Raw genomic sequence first — 16,874 nt, 5'->3', positions numbered from 1 at the left:
GCAGCAGGTGGTTTATGTCACTTCACATCTGACAGCAGAAGGTTTATGTCACATGACATCTGGCAGCAGGTGGTTTATGTCACATGACATCTGACAGCAGAAGGTTTATGTCACATGACATCTGGCAGCAGGTGGTTTATGTCACATGACATCTGGCAGCAGGTGGTTTATGTCACATGACATCTGACAGCAGAAGGTTTATGTCACATGACATCTGGCAGCAGGTGGTTTATGTCACATGACATCTGGCAGCAGGTGTTTTATGTCACATGACATCTGACAGCAGAAGGTTTATGTCACATGACATCTGGCAGCAGGTGGTTTATGTCACATGACATCTGACAGCAGAAGGTTTATGTCACATGACATCTGGCAGCAGGTGGTTTATGTCACATGACATCTGGCAGCAGGTGTTTTATGTCACATGACATCTGACAGCAGAAGGTTTATGTCACTTAACAACTGACAGCAGAAGGTTTATGTCACATGACATCTTGCAGCAGGTGGTTTATGTCACATGACATCTGACAGCAGAAGGTTTATGTCACATGACATCTGGCAGCAGGTAGTTTATGTCACATGACATCTTGCAGCAGGTGGTTTATGTCACATGACATCTGACAGCAGAAGGTTTATGTCACTTCACATCTGACAGCAGACGGTTTATGTCACATGACATCTGACAGCAGAAGGTTTATGTCACATGACATCTGGCAGCAGGTGGTTTATGTCACTTCACATCTGGCAGCAAAATATTTATGTCACTTAACAACTGACAGCAGAAGGTTTATGTCACATGACATCTGGCAGCAGGTGGTTTATGTCACATGACATCTGACAGAAGAAGGTTTATGTCACATGACATCTGACAGCAGAAGGTTTATGTCACATGACATCTGACAGCAGAAGGTTTATGTCACATGACATCTGGCAGCAGGTGGTTTACATCACATGACATCTGACAGCAGCAGAAGGTTTATGTCACATGACATCTGGCAGCAGGTGGTTTATGTCACATGACATCTGGCAGCAGGTGGTTTACGTCACATGACATCTGGCAGCAGGTGGTTTATGTCACTTCACATCTGACAGCAGAAGGTTTATGTCACGTGTCCTCTGGCATCAGAATCTTTAAATCATTGTGTGTGGCAGACAAATATTTATGTCAGCTAGCACACAGGAACATAATGTTTATAAGACTTTGCTTTTTGACACAAGCTGGAGATTGTTAAATCTTCTGATGATCCCTCTCATGCATCGACAAATTCATTTCCTGCTCCATATGTGAGGGTAAATGGGTTCCCAGAATGCATTGTAAGGAAAAGTTCTCTAAATAAATTAACATTTAACTTGCAGAGATAACTAGATGGTTTTAATATTGGAATATCTGGTTGGATAACTCCATGGGCTATGAAAGATGTAGAGTAATTAGTGATGTTATAACACTTGTATAAAATACTAAATCTTTATGAAAAACAAAACAACTTCTGCCTAATGTTCCTACAAATCCTAGTCATTATAACAGGGGGAGACTAACTGTAATAAAAGGTGTGCGTTTATATTTCTTAACATAGTAACATAGTAGATGAGGTTGAAAAACGACAGAAGTCCATCCAGTTCAAGCTACACAAATCTTAATGTGCTTACAAAAAAGCTCCAGTTGAGCTTAAATTAATGCCATTAATAAAGGTGACCCATTGAACACAAGCAATCATATCCCTGAACTCTGTGCCTAGACAGAAATGTATCCAAACCATTTTTAAATGTAACTAAGGTATTGGCATTCACTACCTCCTTAGGTAATGAGTTGCACTATTTGATTGCTCTTACAGTGAAAAAAACATTTACGTGGCAGGAGATTAAAGGGACAGTCTGATGACACCCAGATCTACCTCTCCATCCCTGCTCTCTCTCCCTCTGTCCTTTCTCATGTCAGCGACTGCTTATCTGGTATATCTTCCTCGATGGCCTCTCACCACCTAAAGATTAACATGTCCAAGACTGAGCTCCTTCTTATCCTCTAGCTCTACACCAACTTCTGACTTCTCTATCCCTGTTGACGGCATCACCATTTCCCCATCACCCTAAGTCTGCTGCCTCAGAGTTACACTTGACGCAAATCTGTCCTTCGCCCCCCTTATCCAATCGCTTTTTACATCCTGCCGTCTACGCAATATTTCCAAGATTCGCCCTTTTCTGAGCGCTGACACCACAAAGCAAATAATCCACTCCCTTGTTATTTTCTGACTTGACTACTGCAATAATCTACTCGCTGGCCTTCCTCTTTCCTGCCTCTCCCCCCTTCAATCCATCCTAAATGCCTCTGCCACCTTTCCCGTTGCTCTGTATCTGCTGCACCCCTCTGCGAGTCCCTTCATTGGCTTCCCATTCACAGCAGAATTAAATTCAAAATTCTCACCCTTACATACAAAGCTCTCACCAATGCCGCTCCCCTCTACCTATCCTCTCTAATACACAAGTATACTCCAACCCGCCGACTAAGATCCAACATTGACCTGCTCCTTGCATCTGCAACTATCACCTCCTCTCATGCTAGACTGCAGGACTTCTGTCGTGCAGCACCTACCCTCTGGAACACTCTCCCTCGTGCTGTCAGGCTTTGCCCTAATCTTTCTTCCTTTAAATGTTCCCTGAAGACTTTTCTGTTCAGAGAAGCCTACCACCCAATTCAGTAATAAATTATTTTCACTTACCTAACAACATTTTCCTCATTTAACTCTGCATTAACATCTTCCTCAATCTTGCAGTCCTCACCTCCTATTTCTCCACCTCCTACCCTTATAGATTGTAAGTTCCCACAGGAATAGGGCCCTTAATCCCTCTTGTATGTGTTTGTAAATTTTGTCCTGTCTCGTACAAGTCTTATATTGTTTTATTTAAATGAATTATATCCATGGACAGCGCTGCAGAATATGTTGGTGCTTCATAAATAAAGTATATAATAATAATAATCTATCTTTTAAACCAATAAAACTTATTTTGTAAACTGTCGCTTTAAATCTCCTTTCCTCCAGCCTCAAATTTTGATCTCTTGTCACAAATAATATTCTTGGAAAAAACAGAGCTTCTGCCATCTCTGTATATGGAAAAATTAAAAGGAATGCCCAGCACTTACTGCAACCAGGTGCACACTACAGAGGTCCTGCACATACCCCTCAGTTCAGGAAGTAGCAGCACCACTTGGTATAATTTTCAACTCTATTTATTGGGACATCCAATAAACATCGTAGCACAACGTTTCGGTCCAACTGACCTTAATCATGTTGCATGATTAAAGGGACAGTTTGCTCAAAATAATTCTCCACTTTAATTTGTTCCTAAAGATCCACTTTACATGCTGGAGTGTATTAAATTGTTTACAAGTATTTCCATTACCCTTTATTTGAAATAGTTTATTTAGCCTGTGGTATCCCCACCCATCCTGAAAGTTTTTGCCTCGAGGCCAAGCTGTGTTAGCTCGGCCAGCAGAAGAAATTACACTCCCAGTGGGTTATTGAAGAGATAAGGTAATAAAATGTTAATTTTCAGCTGTTCTCTCCAAGTATTGGCGATTGGTTTATGGACAGATATAAGATACAGACACATGTATATGTGCACAATGTGATACAGTAATGAGATCTGATTATACCTACAGATATAAGATACAGACACATGTATATGTACACAATGTGATACAGTAATGAGATCTGATTATACCTACAGATATAAGATAAAGACACATGTATATGTACACAGTGTGATACAGTAATGAGATCTGATTATACCTACAGATATAAGATACAGACACATGTATATGTACACAGTGTGATAAAGTAATGAGATCTGATTATACCTACAGATATAAGATAAAGACACATGTATATGTACAGTGTGATACAGTAATGAGATCTGATTATACCTACAGATATAAGATAAAGACACATGTATATGTACACAATGTGATACAGTAATGAGATCTGATTATACCTACAGATATAAGATAAAGACACATGTATATGTACACAGTGTTATACAGTAATGACATCTGATTATACCTACAGATATAAGAAACAGACACATGTATATGTACACAATGTGATACAGTAATGAGATCTGATTATACCTACAGATATAAGATAAAGAACCATGTATATGTACACAATGTGATACAGTAATGAGATCTGATTATACCTACAGATATAAGATACAGACACATGTATATGTACACAATGTGATACAGTAATGAGATCTGATTATACTTACAGATATAAGATACAGACACATGTATATGTGCACAATGTGATACAGTAATGAGATCTGATTATACCTACAGATATAAGATAAAGACACATGTATATGTACACAGTGTGATACAGTAATGAGATCTGATTATACCTACAGATATAAGAAACAGACACATGTATATGTACACAATGTGATACAGTAATGAGATCTGATTATACCTACAGATATAAGATAAAGAAGCATGTATATGTACACAATGTGATACAGTAATGAGATCTGATTATACCTACAGATATAAGATACAGACACATGTATATGTACACAATGTGATACAGTAATGAGATCTGATTATACTTACAGATATAAGATACAGACACATGTATATGTGCACAATGTGATACAGTAATGAGATCTGATTATACCTACAGATATAAGATACAGAAGCTGTATATGTGCCCAATGTGATAAAGTAATGCGATCTGATTATACCTATAAGTTCAACCCATTTTATTAGGTTGTGGCTTTAAAACACAAAATCATCTAATTCATATACACAAATAAGCCTTCAAAAAGCAAATCTCATACATTTTATACTCTGCAGCTGGTAAATAAAGTAATTGGAAACACATTAAGGGAAAAACTATTTTATTGTATACTGTCCCTTTAAGGTCGGTTGGACCAAAACGTTGTGCTAATATGTTTATTTGATGTCCCAATAAACAGAGTTGAAAATTATACCAATTGGTGCTGCTACTTTCTTAACTTTTATCCCTGTATATGGGCCTTGAATATATGTCTTACTCATCATTAAGACAAAAATAAATCTACATCTCCAGGTGTTTATACTCTTTACTTCCTTTCAGCCTTTGACAACAGCATCTGCTCTTGTGCAAAAATGTGCAAATAAATTCAAGTTACACAATCTCAGGGAGCATGAAGGCCTCAGGCACACCCTTTGGCACGTTTAGGTTTTATTACAACCTGGGTAGCATATACATTTCCATTTAGAAAGCCACAGTCTTAGGGTGATCATAGAACACTGTTCTTCAGATTGAGATGCAAACATATGGACGGCACAAACAATCACACCAGAGTCCAGTATAAGAGCAAATTCTGTGTGTGCTGCATTTGCATTCAGTGCACAAGTTGTCACAAGTTATCATTTAGTTGTGTTCTAGCCTTGGCATGCCAGAGACGTGTTCTACTATTGCACAGTTTATAAAACAGACAAGACAACAAAGTTTTGTATCATATTGATTTACCTCCAACATAGACTAAATAAAAATACTTGCCCCAAACTGGCAAGGTGGTATAGTCATCAATAAGTGGCATAAGTTCACAGTGCAATTGTATGGTTTCCTTTCTTATTTATTAGAAAAGGTAAACGTGTTAACCACAGGAGATTAAATGTATATATATATATATATATATATATATATATATATATATATATATATATATATATATATCTGTGTGATGCCTAAACTACACATTTAAACCCTGGAAAAGTGAAAATAAAAACAGTATTTTATTAATAAACAAATAACCCTCTATTGAAAGAAATGGACTCTGTTGCTGATCTGAACTCACCGTACAAGAACCTCAACCTCTGCATGCATCTTTTGATGCCGGCTCATATTGGAGCAGTGGCGGAAGGTTTTGCCACACTCTTTACACTTGTAGGGCTTCTCCCCTGTATGTACTCTATGATGCTTCTTAAGTTCTGAGCTGAGAATAAAGCTTTTTGTGCACACATCACAGGAGAACGGTCTCTCACCTGTGTGAGTTCTTCTGTGTCTTATAATCTGAGATCTCTGGCTAAAGCTTTTGCCACACTCATTGCATGAGAAAGGCTTAATGCCCGAGTGAGTTCTTTGGTGTATGACAAGGTCTGAGCTACGTATAAAGCTGTTACCACACTCAATGCATATAAATGGTTTCTCTCCAGTGTGGGTTCTGTAGTGAACCATAAGGTCAGCGCTCTGGCTGAACCTTCGCCCACACTCTATGCAAGCATAAGGTTTCTCTCCTGTATGAATTCTCTCATGATTCTTCAACCCAGAGTTCTGACTGAACTGTTTGCCACAATACAGACATGTATATGGCTTTTCTCCTGTGTGAATTCTCTCATGCTTCCTAAGTACTGAGCTTCTTCCAAAGTGTTTACCACAAAAAATACACCCATATGGTTTCTCCCCGGTATGTGTCCTTTGATGAACAATAAGATTAGACTTTCCAATAAATGTCTTTCCACACTCTGTACATATAAACTCTCGTCCTGTCCTCTTCTGGTCTAAAGATTTAACCTTAGTGTTACTATTAAAACCACGACTACCTGCAGCAACCATTATGTTTGTGTCCATGTTTAGAGAATTGTGCCCTTTCTGATGCTGTAGAAACGTCATCTCGTGAGAAAATGTCTGTCCACACTCAATGCAGATATATGAGCTCCCCTTTATTAAAACAGATGACCCTGGGTTTTCTCCGCTATTGGATAATCCAAAAATGAGCCCAGAATTCAGCAAGTTTCCACATATATTTTTAGAAAGCTGCAGGTTTCCAGTTGTCCTCCCTGGAAATGGAACTTCTACAGGAAGGGTTCTAGGCATTTTGACAGGATCAATTCTTGTCCTGCGGTTCCGACGTTTTAGAGGATATTGCAGCACATTAACTTTCTCATGTACCTGATCTAGAATTTCTTTCAATGAATCATTCTGTTCCCCAATCACAGACAAACTTCCTACATGTAAAAACATTTAAAAAAACAAATAAATAAAATTAGATCCATATCCATAATGTGTGAAACAGCTATTATATATAATGCAGCAAACAAAATATGTATATATGTATCACAAACAACAAATATTACAATACTTTGATTATTGAATAATAGATTGCAGCCTTAAAATAAGGGGAACACAATCAAGTACTACTAATTTGCCTTGTAATGCCTTAGCTTGCTAAAATTGTATAATGATTATATATGAATCATGGAGATTGTCACTAATACTGGATTGCCAAATCTACCCCCACCCCCCTACTACCTGGCTCTCCACTTATCACACCAGTTTTGACCCTTTCATGGCTCACGAGATTTACCAGACTCTTGCTATCTATTGTTATACTGGTTGTACTTTATCAGGAAAGAGCTGATCCCTGACCGCATAAACCCTTCTCGGCTGGCCGGGCTCATGGAACTGCCAGCCGGCCGCACCGGATACCCATTAACCTTTACCTCAGGTTGCTCCAGCGGCCCCTTGCCCCAGAGCTCTGCTCTTTTGGGGATTGGTAGCCCCTAGAGAGGACCAGAGGTGGGGTGATTGCCGAAAGGGAGCTCCCTTGGGAACTGGGGGTTTTGGACACCCCCACCCTCCATATATTTACCAAGTGCCCTCGCTCCCCTGGGATCACCCTGAAACCACCACCTCAGTATCACTGGTACTCTATGGGACTGTGGTTGCTATGGGGGGTGCCAGCCTGTCTGGAGGGGCGGGAATGGCGGGAGATCTGGAAGTCAGATAAGACCCTTTCTGTGTGTATATAAGCATAGTGTGTTTCTCAATAAAATCATTTCTTGTTTCACCTGAATACTGGTCTTGTCTGGTTATTTGGGTGGGCTACTTGCTATAATCACTTTCCAGCTATACAGCTGCAGGTTCCGGGGAATAAGCAGGACCCTTTGGCAGAGCTACCCAGTAAGGGTAGCCAGTATCTGTCACAGAGATATTACATAGCACCTGCTTATTAGTAGATATGTGCATGGCGAAAAAATTCGGTTCGGTTCGGTTCAGATCGATTCGGAATTTTTCAAATTTCGGTTCGGACCGATTCAAATTCGGAGAAATTTGAATCGATTCGGTTCGGATTAGTTTCGGATTCATTCGGATTCGAAGAAATTCGGCTGGATTCGGTTCGATTCGGAATTTCGGTAAGTGTTAGGTGGGATTAGACTAGTATTATGTACAGTATATTAGGTGTAACCCATAGTAGAGTGATATAACCTAATATACTGTACAATACTAGTGTAATCCATGGCCAGCCGAATCTACCGAATAAATCCGAATAAATCCGAACTAATTCGGATTTATTCGGTAGATTCGGCAGTATTTTAATTTGGAAATTCGGATCGATCCGAATCCCGAATTTTACGAATTCTGCCGAATTTCCGAATCCATCCGAAACGAATCGCACATGTCTACTTATTAGTACCTCTCTTCATTTGCAACACACAGACTGGCCCAACTACACACCTTATCCTTGTAGATGAAAAATTCCTTGCTTCATTTCTTTTTTTTGTAAGAATTCATGTGCAAATGTATAATCGCTATAATCTTTAAGATTCATAAAAACAAGATTTATATATCTATTATCAAAACACCTTGAACATGTTATTAAAGCGATAAATCATGTTATTAAAGCGATAAATCAGCCTAGTTCTTTTTTGAGTCTATTTTGACTGGTTGCCTTACAGTATAAATACATTTTGATTTGTACTACTGGCTGCCATTATTTATTTAGAAAGAATCTAATGTATACATTCCTGGGTGTGTAAAGTGGCTGGTCCCAAATGTGAAAGGGGTGAGTAAAAGTGAAAAACTTCAGTTGATGTGCCCATATAGACTAGACAGTGCAATACAACCTCTGATTGGCTGTATAATTCTACACTTACTAGATCAAGGACTGGTACAATTTGAAGGTATGTTAACATGCAGTTCTACAGACCCAGAAATGCATTGTAACACGTAGACTAGACAGTGCAATACAACCTCTGATTGACTGTATAATGCTACACTTACTAGGGCAAAGACTGGTACAATTTGAAGGTATGTTAACATGCAGTTCTACAGACCCAGAAATGCATTGTAACACATAGACTAGACAGTGCAATACAACCTCTGATTGGCTGTATAATGCTACACTTACTAGGGCAAGGACTGGTACAATTTGAAGGTATGTTAACATGCAGTTCTACAGACCCAGAAATGCATTGTAACACATAGACTAGACAGTGCAATACAACCTCTGATTGGCTGTATAATGCTACACTTACTAGGGCAAGGACTGGTACAATTTGAAGGTATGTTAACATGCAGTTCTACAGACTCAGAAATACATTGTAACACATAGACTAGACAGTGCAATACAACCTCTGATTGGCTTTATAATGCTACACTTAGTAGGCAAGGACTGGTACAATTTAAAGGTATGTTAACATGCAGTTCTACAGAGCCAGAAATGCATTGTAACACGTAGACTAGACAGTGCAATTAGTGATGTCGCGAACATAAAATTTTCCGTTCGCAAACGGGCGAACTGCCATAGACTTCAATAGGCAGGCGAATTTAAATCCCACAGGGACTCTTTCTGGCCACAATAGTGATAGAAAAGTTGTTTCAAGGGGACTAACACCTGGACTGTGGCATGCCGGAGGGGGATCCATGGCAAAACTCCCATGGAAAATTACATAGTTGGTGCAGAGTCTGGTTTTAATCCATAAAGGGCATAAATCACCTAACATTCCTAAATTGTTTGGAATAACGTGCTTTAAAACATCAGGTATGATGTTGTATCGATCAGGTAGTGTAAGGGTTACACCCGCTTCACAGTGACAGACCAAACTTCCCGTTTAATGCACCGCACTGCATTATTCTAGGGCCAAAGGGAATCACAGCACCATGACCACGACGGCCCCTGCGGGGTGGCCTGCCTCTGCCTGTCATTTTTTTTTCGATTAGTGGTACTATGCGTGCAAGCTACTGTGACAACAGATATGAGTGGCACTGTGCACTGGCAGAAGTTGGCAGAGTAGACGCTGTAGGCCTGACACACACGTTTGCAGACAACTAACTGCTATTCAATCTATTACAGTCAAAAATATATATTTTTTTAAATGTACACTACTGTTACACTAGATATGAGTTGCAATGGTGTGACACGGTGCCCTGGCAGGCCCTGAAACACACACGCGTGAAGGAAACTGACTGCTATTATTTCACAGTCAAATTTCTAGTTTTTTTTTAATGTACACTACTGTTACACCAGATATGAGTTGCACTGGTGTGACACTGTGCCCTGGCAGGTCCTGAAATGCACACGCGTGAAGGAAACTGACTGCTATTATTTCACAGTCAAATTTCTAGTTTTTTTTTTTTTTTTAATGTACACTACTGTTACACCAGATATGAGTTGCACTGGGGTGACACTGTGCCCTGGCAGGCCCTGAAATGCACACGCGTGAAGGAAACTGACTGCTATTATTTCACAGTCAAATTTTTAGTTTTTTTTTAATGTACACTACTGTTACACCAGATATGAGTTGCACTGGTGTGACACTGTGCCCTGGCAGGCCCTGAAATGCACACGCGTGAAGGAAACTGACTGCTATTATTTCAGTCAAATTTCTAGTTTTTGTTTTTTTTAATGTACACTACTGTTACACCAGATATGAGTTGCACTGGGGTGACACTGTGCCCTGGCAGGCCCTGAAACGGACACGTGTGAAGGAAACTGACTGCTATTATTTCACAGTCAAATTTCTAGTTTTTTTTTAATGTACACTACTGTTACACCAGATATGAGTTGCACTGGGGTGACACTGTGCCCTGGCAGACCCTGAAACACACACGCGTGAAGGAAACTGACTGCTATTATTTCACAGTCAAATTTCTAGTTTTTTTTTTTAATGTACACTACTGTTACACCAGATATGAGTTGCACTGGTGTGACACTGTGCCCTGGCAGACCCTGAAACGCACACGCGTGAAGGAAACTGACTGCTATTATTTCACAGTCAAATTTCTAGTTTTTTTTTTAATGTACACTACTGTTACACCAGATATGAGTTGCACTGGTGTGACACTGTGCCCTGGCAGGCCCTGAAACGCACACGTGTGAAGGAAACTGACTGCTATTATTTCACAGTCAAATTTCTAGGTTTTTTTTTAACCCCTTAATGACCGAGGACGTACGCCATACGTCCTCAGAAAAAATACAGTTAACGTCTGAGGATGTATGGCGTACGTCCTCGGTTTGGAAAGCAGCTGGAAGCAATCCTGCACGGGGAGGGAGCGGGTGGGAACCGCTACACTACACAAAAAAATGTTTTTATAAGTGTGAGAAAGGGGTGCAAAATATTTAGTACATGGAAATCTAAGTGATCTGGGAGCGGGTGGGGGAATGGTCTGGGGGGGGGGGAAGCTACACTACAGAAAAATGAAATAAAAATAAAAAAAAAACATTTTATTTGCAAACTGGGTACTGGCTGCCAGTACCCAATATGGCCCCCAATAAGGCAGAGGGGGAGGGTTAGGAAGCTGTTTTGGGGGGGATCAGGGAGGTTGGGGGCTAAGGGGGGATCCTACACGACAGCATATGTAAATATGCTAAAAAATATATATATTTTTTAAAAAAAGATACCTTTTATTTTAGTACTGGCAGACTTTCTGCCAGTACTTAAGATGGCGGGGACAATTGTGGGGTGGGGGAGGGAAGAGAGCTCTTTGGGAGGGATCAGGGGGTCTGATGTGTCAGGTGGGAAGCTGATCTCTACACTAAATCTAAAATTAACCCTGCAAGCTCCCTACAAGCTCCCTAATTAACCCCTTCACTGCTGGGCATAATTCATGTGTTGTGCGCAGTTGCATTTAGTGGCCTTCTAACTACCAAAAAGCAACGCCAAAGACATATATGTCTGCTATTTCTGAACAAAGGGGATCCCAGAGAAGCATTTACAACCATTTGTGCCATAATTGCACAAGCTGTTTGTAAATAATTTCAGTGAAAAACCTAAAGTTTGTGAAAAAGTTGACTATTTTTTTTAATTTGATCCCATTTGTCGGTGAAATGGTGGCATGAAATATACCAAAATGGGCCTAGATCAATACTTGGGGTTGTCTACTACACTACACTAAAGATAAAATTAACCCTACAAGCTCCCTAATTAACCCCTGCACTGCTGAGCATAATACACGTGTGGTGTGCAGCGGCATTTAGCAGCCTTCTAATTACCAAAAAGCAATGCCAAAGCCATATATGTCTGCTATTTATGTAAAAAGGGGATCCCAGAGAAGCATTTACAACCATTTGTGCCATAATTGCACAAAATGTTTGTAAATGATTTCAGTGAGAAACCTAAAATTTGGAGAAATGTAACGTTTTTTTTTATTTGATCGCATTTGGCGGTGAAATGGTGGCATGAAATTTACCAAGATGGGCCTATATCAATACTTTGGGTTGTCTACTACACTACACTAAAGCTAAAATTACCCCAAAAAGCTCCCTACATGCTCCCTAATTAACCCCTTCACTGCTGGACATAATACAAGTGTGGTGCGCAGTGGCATTTAGCGGCCTTCTAATTATCAAAAAGCAACGTCAAAGCCATATATGTCTGCTATTTCTGAACAAAGGGGATCCCAGAGAAAAATGTACAACCATTTATGCCATAATTGCACAAGCTGTTTGTAAATAATTTCAGTGAGAAACCTAAAGTTTTTTAAAAAATTTGTGAAAAAGTGAACAATTCTTTTTATTTGATCGCATTTGGCGGTGAAATGGTGGCATGAAATATACCAAAATGGGCCTAGATCAATACTTTGGGATGTCTTCTAAAACAAAATATATACATGTCAATGGCTATTCAGGGATTCCTGACAGATATCAGGGTTCCAATGTAACTAGCGCTCATTTTGAAAAAAAGTGGTTTGGAAATAGCAAAGTGCTACTTGTATTTATGGCCCTATAACTTGCAAAAAAAGCTAAGAACGTGTAAACATTGGGTATTTCTAAACTCAGGACAAAATTTAGAAACTATTTAGCATGGGTGTTTTTTGGTGGTTGTAGATGAGTAACCAGGGCTGGACTGGGACCAAAAAAAGGCCCGGGCATTTTGGGGCATAGTGGCCCACTCCCCCCCCCCCCCCCCGCTCACCACTTCTTATTTAACCATACTTTAGGGAGGGTGTCGGACCTTAAAGGGATACTAAACCAAAATAAATTCTTGCATCATTCAGATAAAGCATGCAATTTTGAGCAACTTTCTAATTTACTTCTATTATCAATTGTTCTATGTTCTCTTGCTATCTTTATTTAAAAAAAGCAGGAATGTAAGCTTAGGAGCCGGCCGATTTTTGATTCACAACATGGGTTATGCTTGCATATTGGTTTGCTAAATGTAACCACCAATAAGCAAGCGCTATCCATGGTGCTGAACCTAAAATTGACTGGATCATAAGCTTTATATTCCTGCTTTTTAAATAATGATAGCAAGAGAATGAAGAAATTTTGACAATGGGAGTAAATTAGAAAGTTGCTTAAAATTACATGCTTTATCTGAATCATGAAAGAAAGAAATTGAGTTCAGTGTCCCTTTAACTGGTGCAGCAGAAACCTAGAAACTGATTTCTTAGTTGAGGCATGCTACATATTAAACAACTGTTACCTAAATATGATTGTTTAATATAATATGTTTGCAGAACATCTTCTCTATAGCATACGTCTGACTGAAGCCATAGCTAAAATGACATTCCACTGAACCAATCATTTCTCTATACACAAAAATATATTTGCATAATTCCAGCCATAGGTTTGTATAAAAACTATAACAGTAATTTATTTTCTCAGTGTTACACCAGAAATACACCCACACACATACAAACAGACACACACACACACATCTTTCTACATACACACGCATACACAATCTTTCTACATACACGCACACATACAAACACACACACACATCTTTCTACATACACACACATACAAACAGACACACACACACCTTTCTACATACACACGCATACACAATCTTTCTACATACACACACACATACAAACACACACACACATCTTTCTACATACACACACATACAAACAGACACACACACACACACACCTTTCTACATACACACGCATACACAATCTTTCTACATACACACACACATACAAACACACACACACATCTTTCTACATACACACACATACAAACACACACATCTTTCTACATACACACACACATCTTTCTACATACACACACATACAAACACACACACACACACACACATCTTTCTACATACACACACACACACACAATCTTTCTACATACACACACACATACAAACACACACACACACATCTTTCTACATACACACACACACATACACACACACACAATCTTTCTACATACACACAATCTTTCTACACACACACACACACATCTTTCTACATACACACACACACAATCTTTCTACATACACACACACATACAAACACACACATCTTTCTACATACACACACATACAAACACACACACACACATACAAACACACACACACAATCTTTCTACATACACACAATCTTTCTACACACACACATCTTTCTACATACACACACATAATTACATGCATGCATACATACATATTCACTCACATACATACAAATACACACACAATTACAGGCATACATACATATTCACTCACATACATACAAATACACACACAATTACATGCATACATACATATTCACTCACATACATACAAATACACACACAATTACAGGCATACATACATATTCACTCACATACATACAAATACACACACAATTACAGGCATACATACATATTCACTCACATACATACAAATACACACACAATTACATGCATACATACATATTCACTCACATACATACATATTCACTCACATACAAATACACACACAATTACAGGCATACATACATATTCACTCACATACATACAAATACACACACAATTACATGCATACATACATACAGGAAGTGCAGAATTATTAAGCAAGTTGTATTTTTGAGGATTAATTTTATTATTGAACAACAACCATGTTCTCAATGAACCCAAAAAACTCATTAATATCAAAGCTGAATAGTTTTGGAAGTCGTTTTTAGTTTTTTTTTAGTTATAGCTATTTTAGCGGGATATCTGTGTGTGCAGGTGACTATTACTGTGCATAATTATTAGGCAACTTAAGAAAAAACAAATATATACCCATTTAAATTATTTATTTTTACCAGTGAAACCAATATAACATCTCAACATTCACAAATATACATTTCTGACATTCAAAAACAAAACAAAAACAAATCAGTGACCAATATAGCCACCTTTCTTTGCAAGGACACTCAAAAGCCTGCCATCCATGGATTCTGTCAGTGTTTTGATCTGTTCACCATCAACATTGCGTGCAGCAGCAACCACGGCCTCCCAGACACTGTTCAGAGAGGTGTACTGTTTTCCCTCCTTGTAAATCTCACATTTGATGATGGACCACAGGTTCTCAATGGGGTTCAGATCAGGTGAACAAGGAGGCCATGTCATTAGATTTTCTTCTTTTATACTCTTTCTTGCCAGCCACGTTGTGGAGTACTTGGACGCGTGTGATGGAGCATTGTCCTGCATGAAAATCATGTTTTTCTTGAAGGATGCAGACTTCTTCCTGTACCACTGTTTGAAGAAGGTGTCTTCCAGAAACTGGCAGTAGGACTGGGAGTTGAGTTTGACTCCATCCTCAACCCGAAAAGGCCCCACAAGCTCATCTTTGATGATACCAGCCCAAACCAGTACTCCACCTCCACCTTGCTGGCGTCTGAGTCGGACTGGAGCTCTCTGCCCTTTACCAATCCAGCCACGGGCCCATCCATCTGGCCCATCAAGATTCACTCTCATTTCATCAGTCCATAAAACCTTAGAAAAATCAGTCTTGAGATATTTCTTGGCCCAGTCTTGACGTTTCAGCTTGTGTGTCTTGTTCAGTTGTGGTAGTCTTTCAGCCTTTCTTACCTTGGCCATGTCTCTGAGTATTGCACACCTTGTGCTTTTGGGCACTCCAGTGATGTTGCAGCTCTGAAATATGGCCAAACTGGTGGCAAGTGGCATCTTGGCAGCTGCACGCTTGACTTTTCTCAGTTCATGGGCAGTTATTTTGCGCCTTGGTTTTTCCACACGCTTCTTGCGACCCTGTTGACTATTTTGAATGAAACGCTTGATTGTTCGATGATCACGCTTTAGAAGCTTTGCAATTTTAAGAGTGCTGCATCTCTCTGCAAGATATCTCACTATTTTTGACTTTTCTGAGCCTGTCAAGTCCTTCTTTTTACCCATTTTGCCAAAGGAAATGAAGTTGCCTAATAATTATGCACACCTGATATAGGGTGTTGATGTCATTTGACCACACCCCTTCTCATTACAGAGATGCACATCACCTAATATGCTTAATTGGTAGTAGGCTTTCGAGCCTATACAGCTTGGAGTAAGACAACATGCATAAAGAGTATAATGTGGTCAAAATACTAATTTGCCTAATAATTCTGCACTCCCTGTATTCACTCACACACATAATTACATGCATACTCAATTACATACATACACACACACACACACACACAAATACACACACATAATTACATGAATACATACATATTCACTCACACACATAATTACATGCATACATACTCACTCACATACATATACACACATACAAATACACACATAATTGCATACATACTCACTCACATACATATACACACATACAAATACACACATAATTGCATACATACTCACTCACATACATATACACACATACAAATACACACATAATTGCA

The 16,874-nt window shown here is 39.2% G+C and overlaps 1 protein-coding gene across 1 annotated transcript in view; it reads right to left on the bottom strand.

Annotated features, from left to right (window-relative positions):
* Nucleotides 1–5,731: 5,731 nt before the first annotated feature.
* The window catches only part of LOC128655841 (zinc finger protein 239-like), an 80,093-nt gene continuing 68,950 nt past the window's right edge, over nt 5,732–16,874 (bottom strand). The window contains exon 3 of the mRNA XM_053709402.1: nt 5,732–6,985. Within this exon, the coding sequence (XP_053565377.1) occupies nt 5,832–6,985 (1,154 nt within the window). The 3' untranslated portion in view covers nt 5,732–5,831. The remainder of the gene's footprint in view (nt 6,986–16,874) is intronic.

The sequence above is a fragment of the Bombina bombina genome, chromosome 4, assembly GCF_027579735.1.
Source record: "Bombina bombina isolate aBomBom1 chromosome 4, aBomBom1.pri, whole genome shotgun sequence".
NCBI classification, from domain to species: domain Eukaryota; kingdom Metazoa; phylum Chordata; class Amphibia; order Anura; family Bombinatoridae; genus Bombina; species Bombina bombina.
Note: the sequence above shows the minus strand (reverse complement) of the source record. Positions and strands in the feature narration are given on the sequence as shown.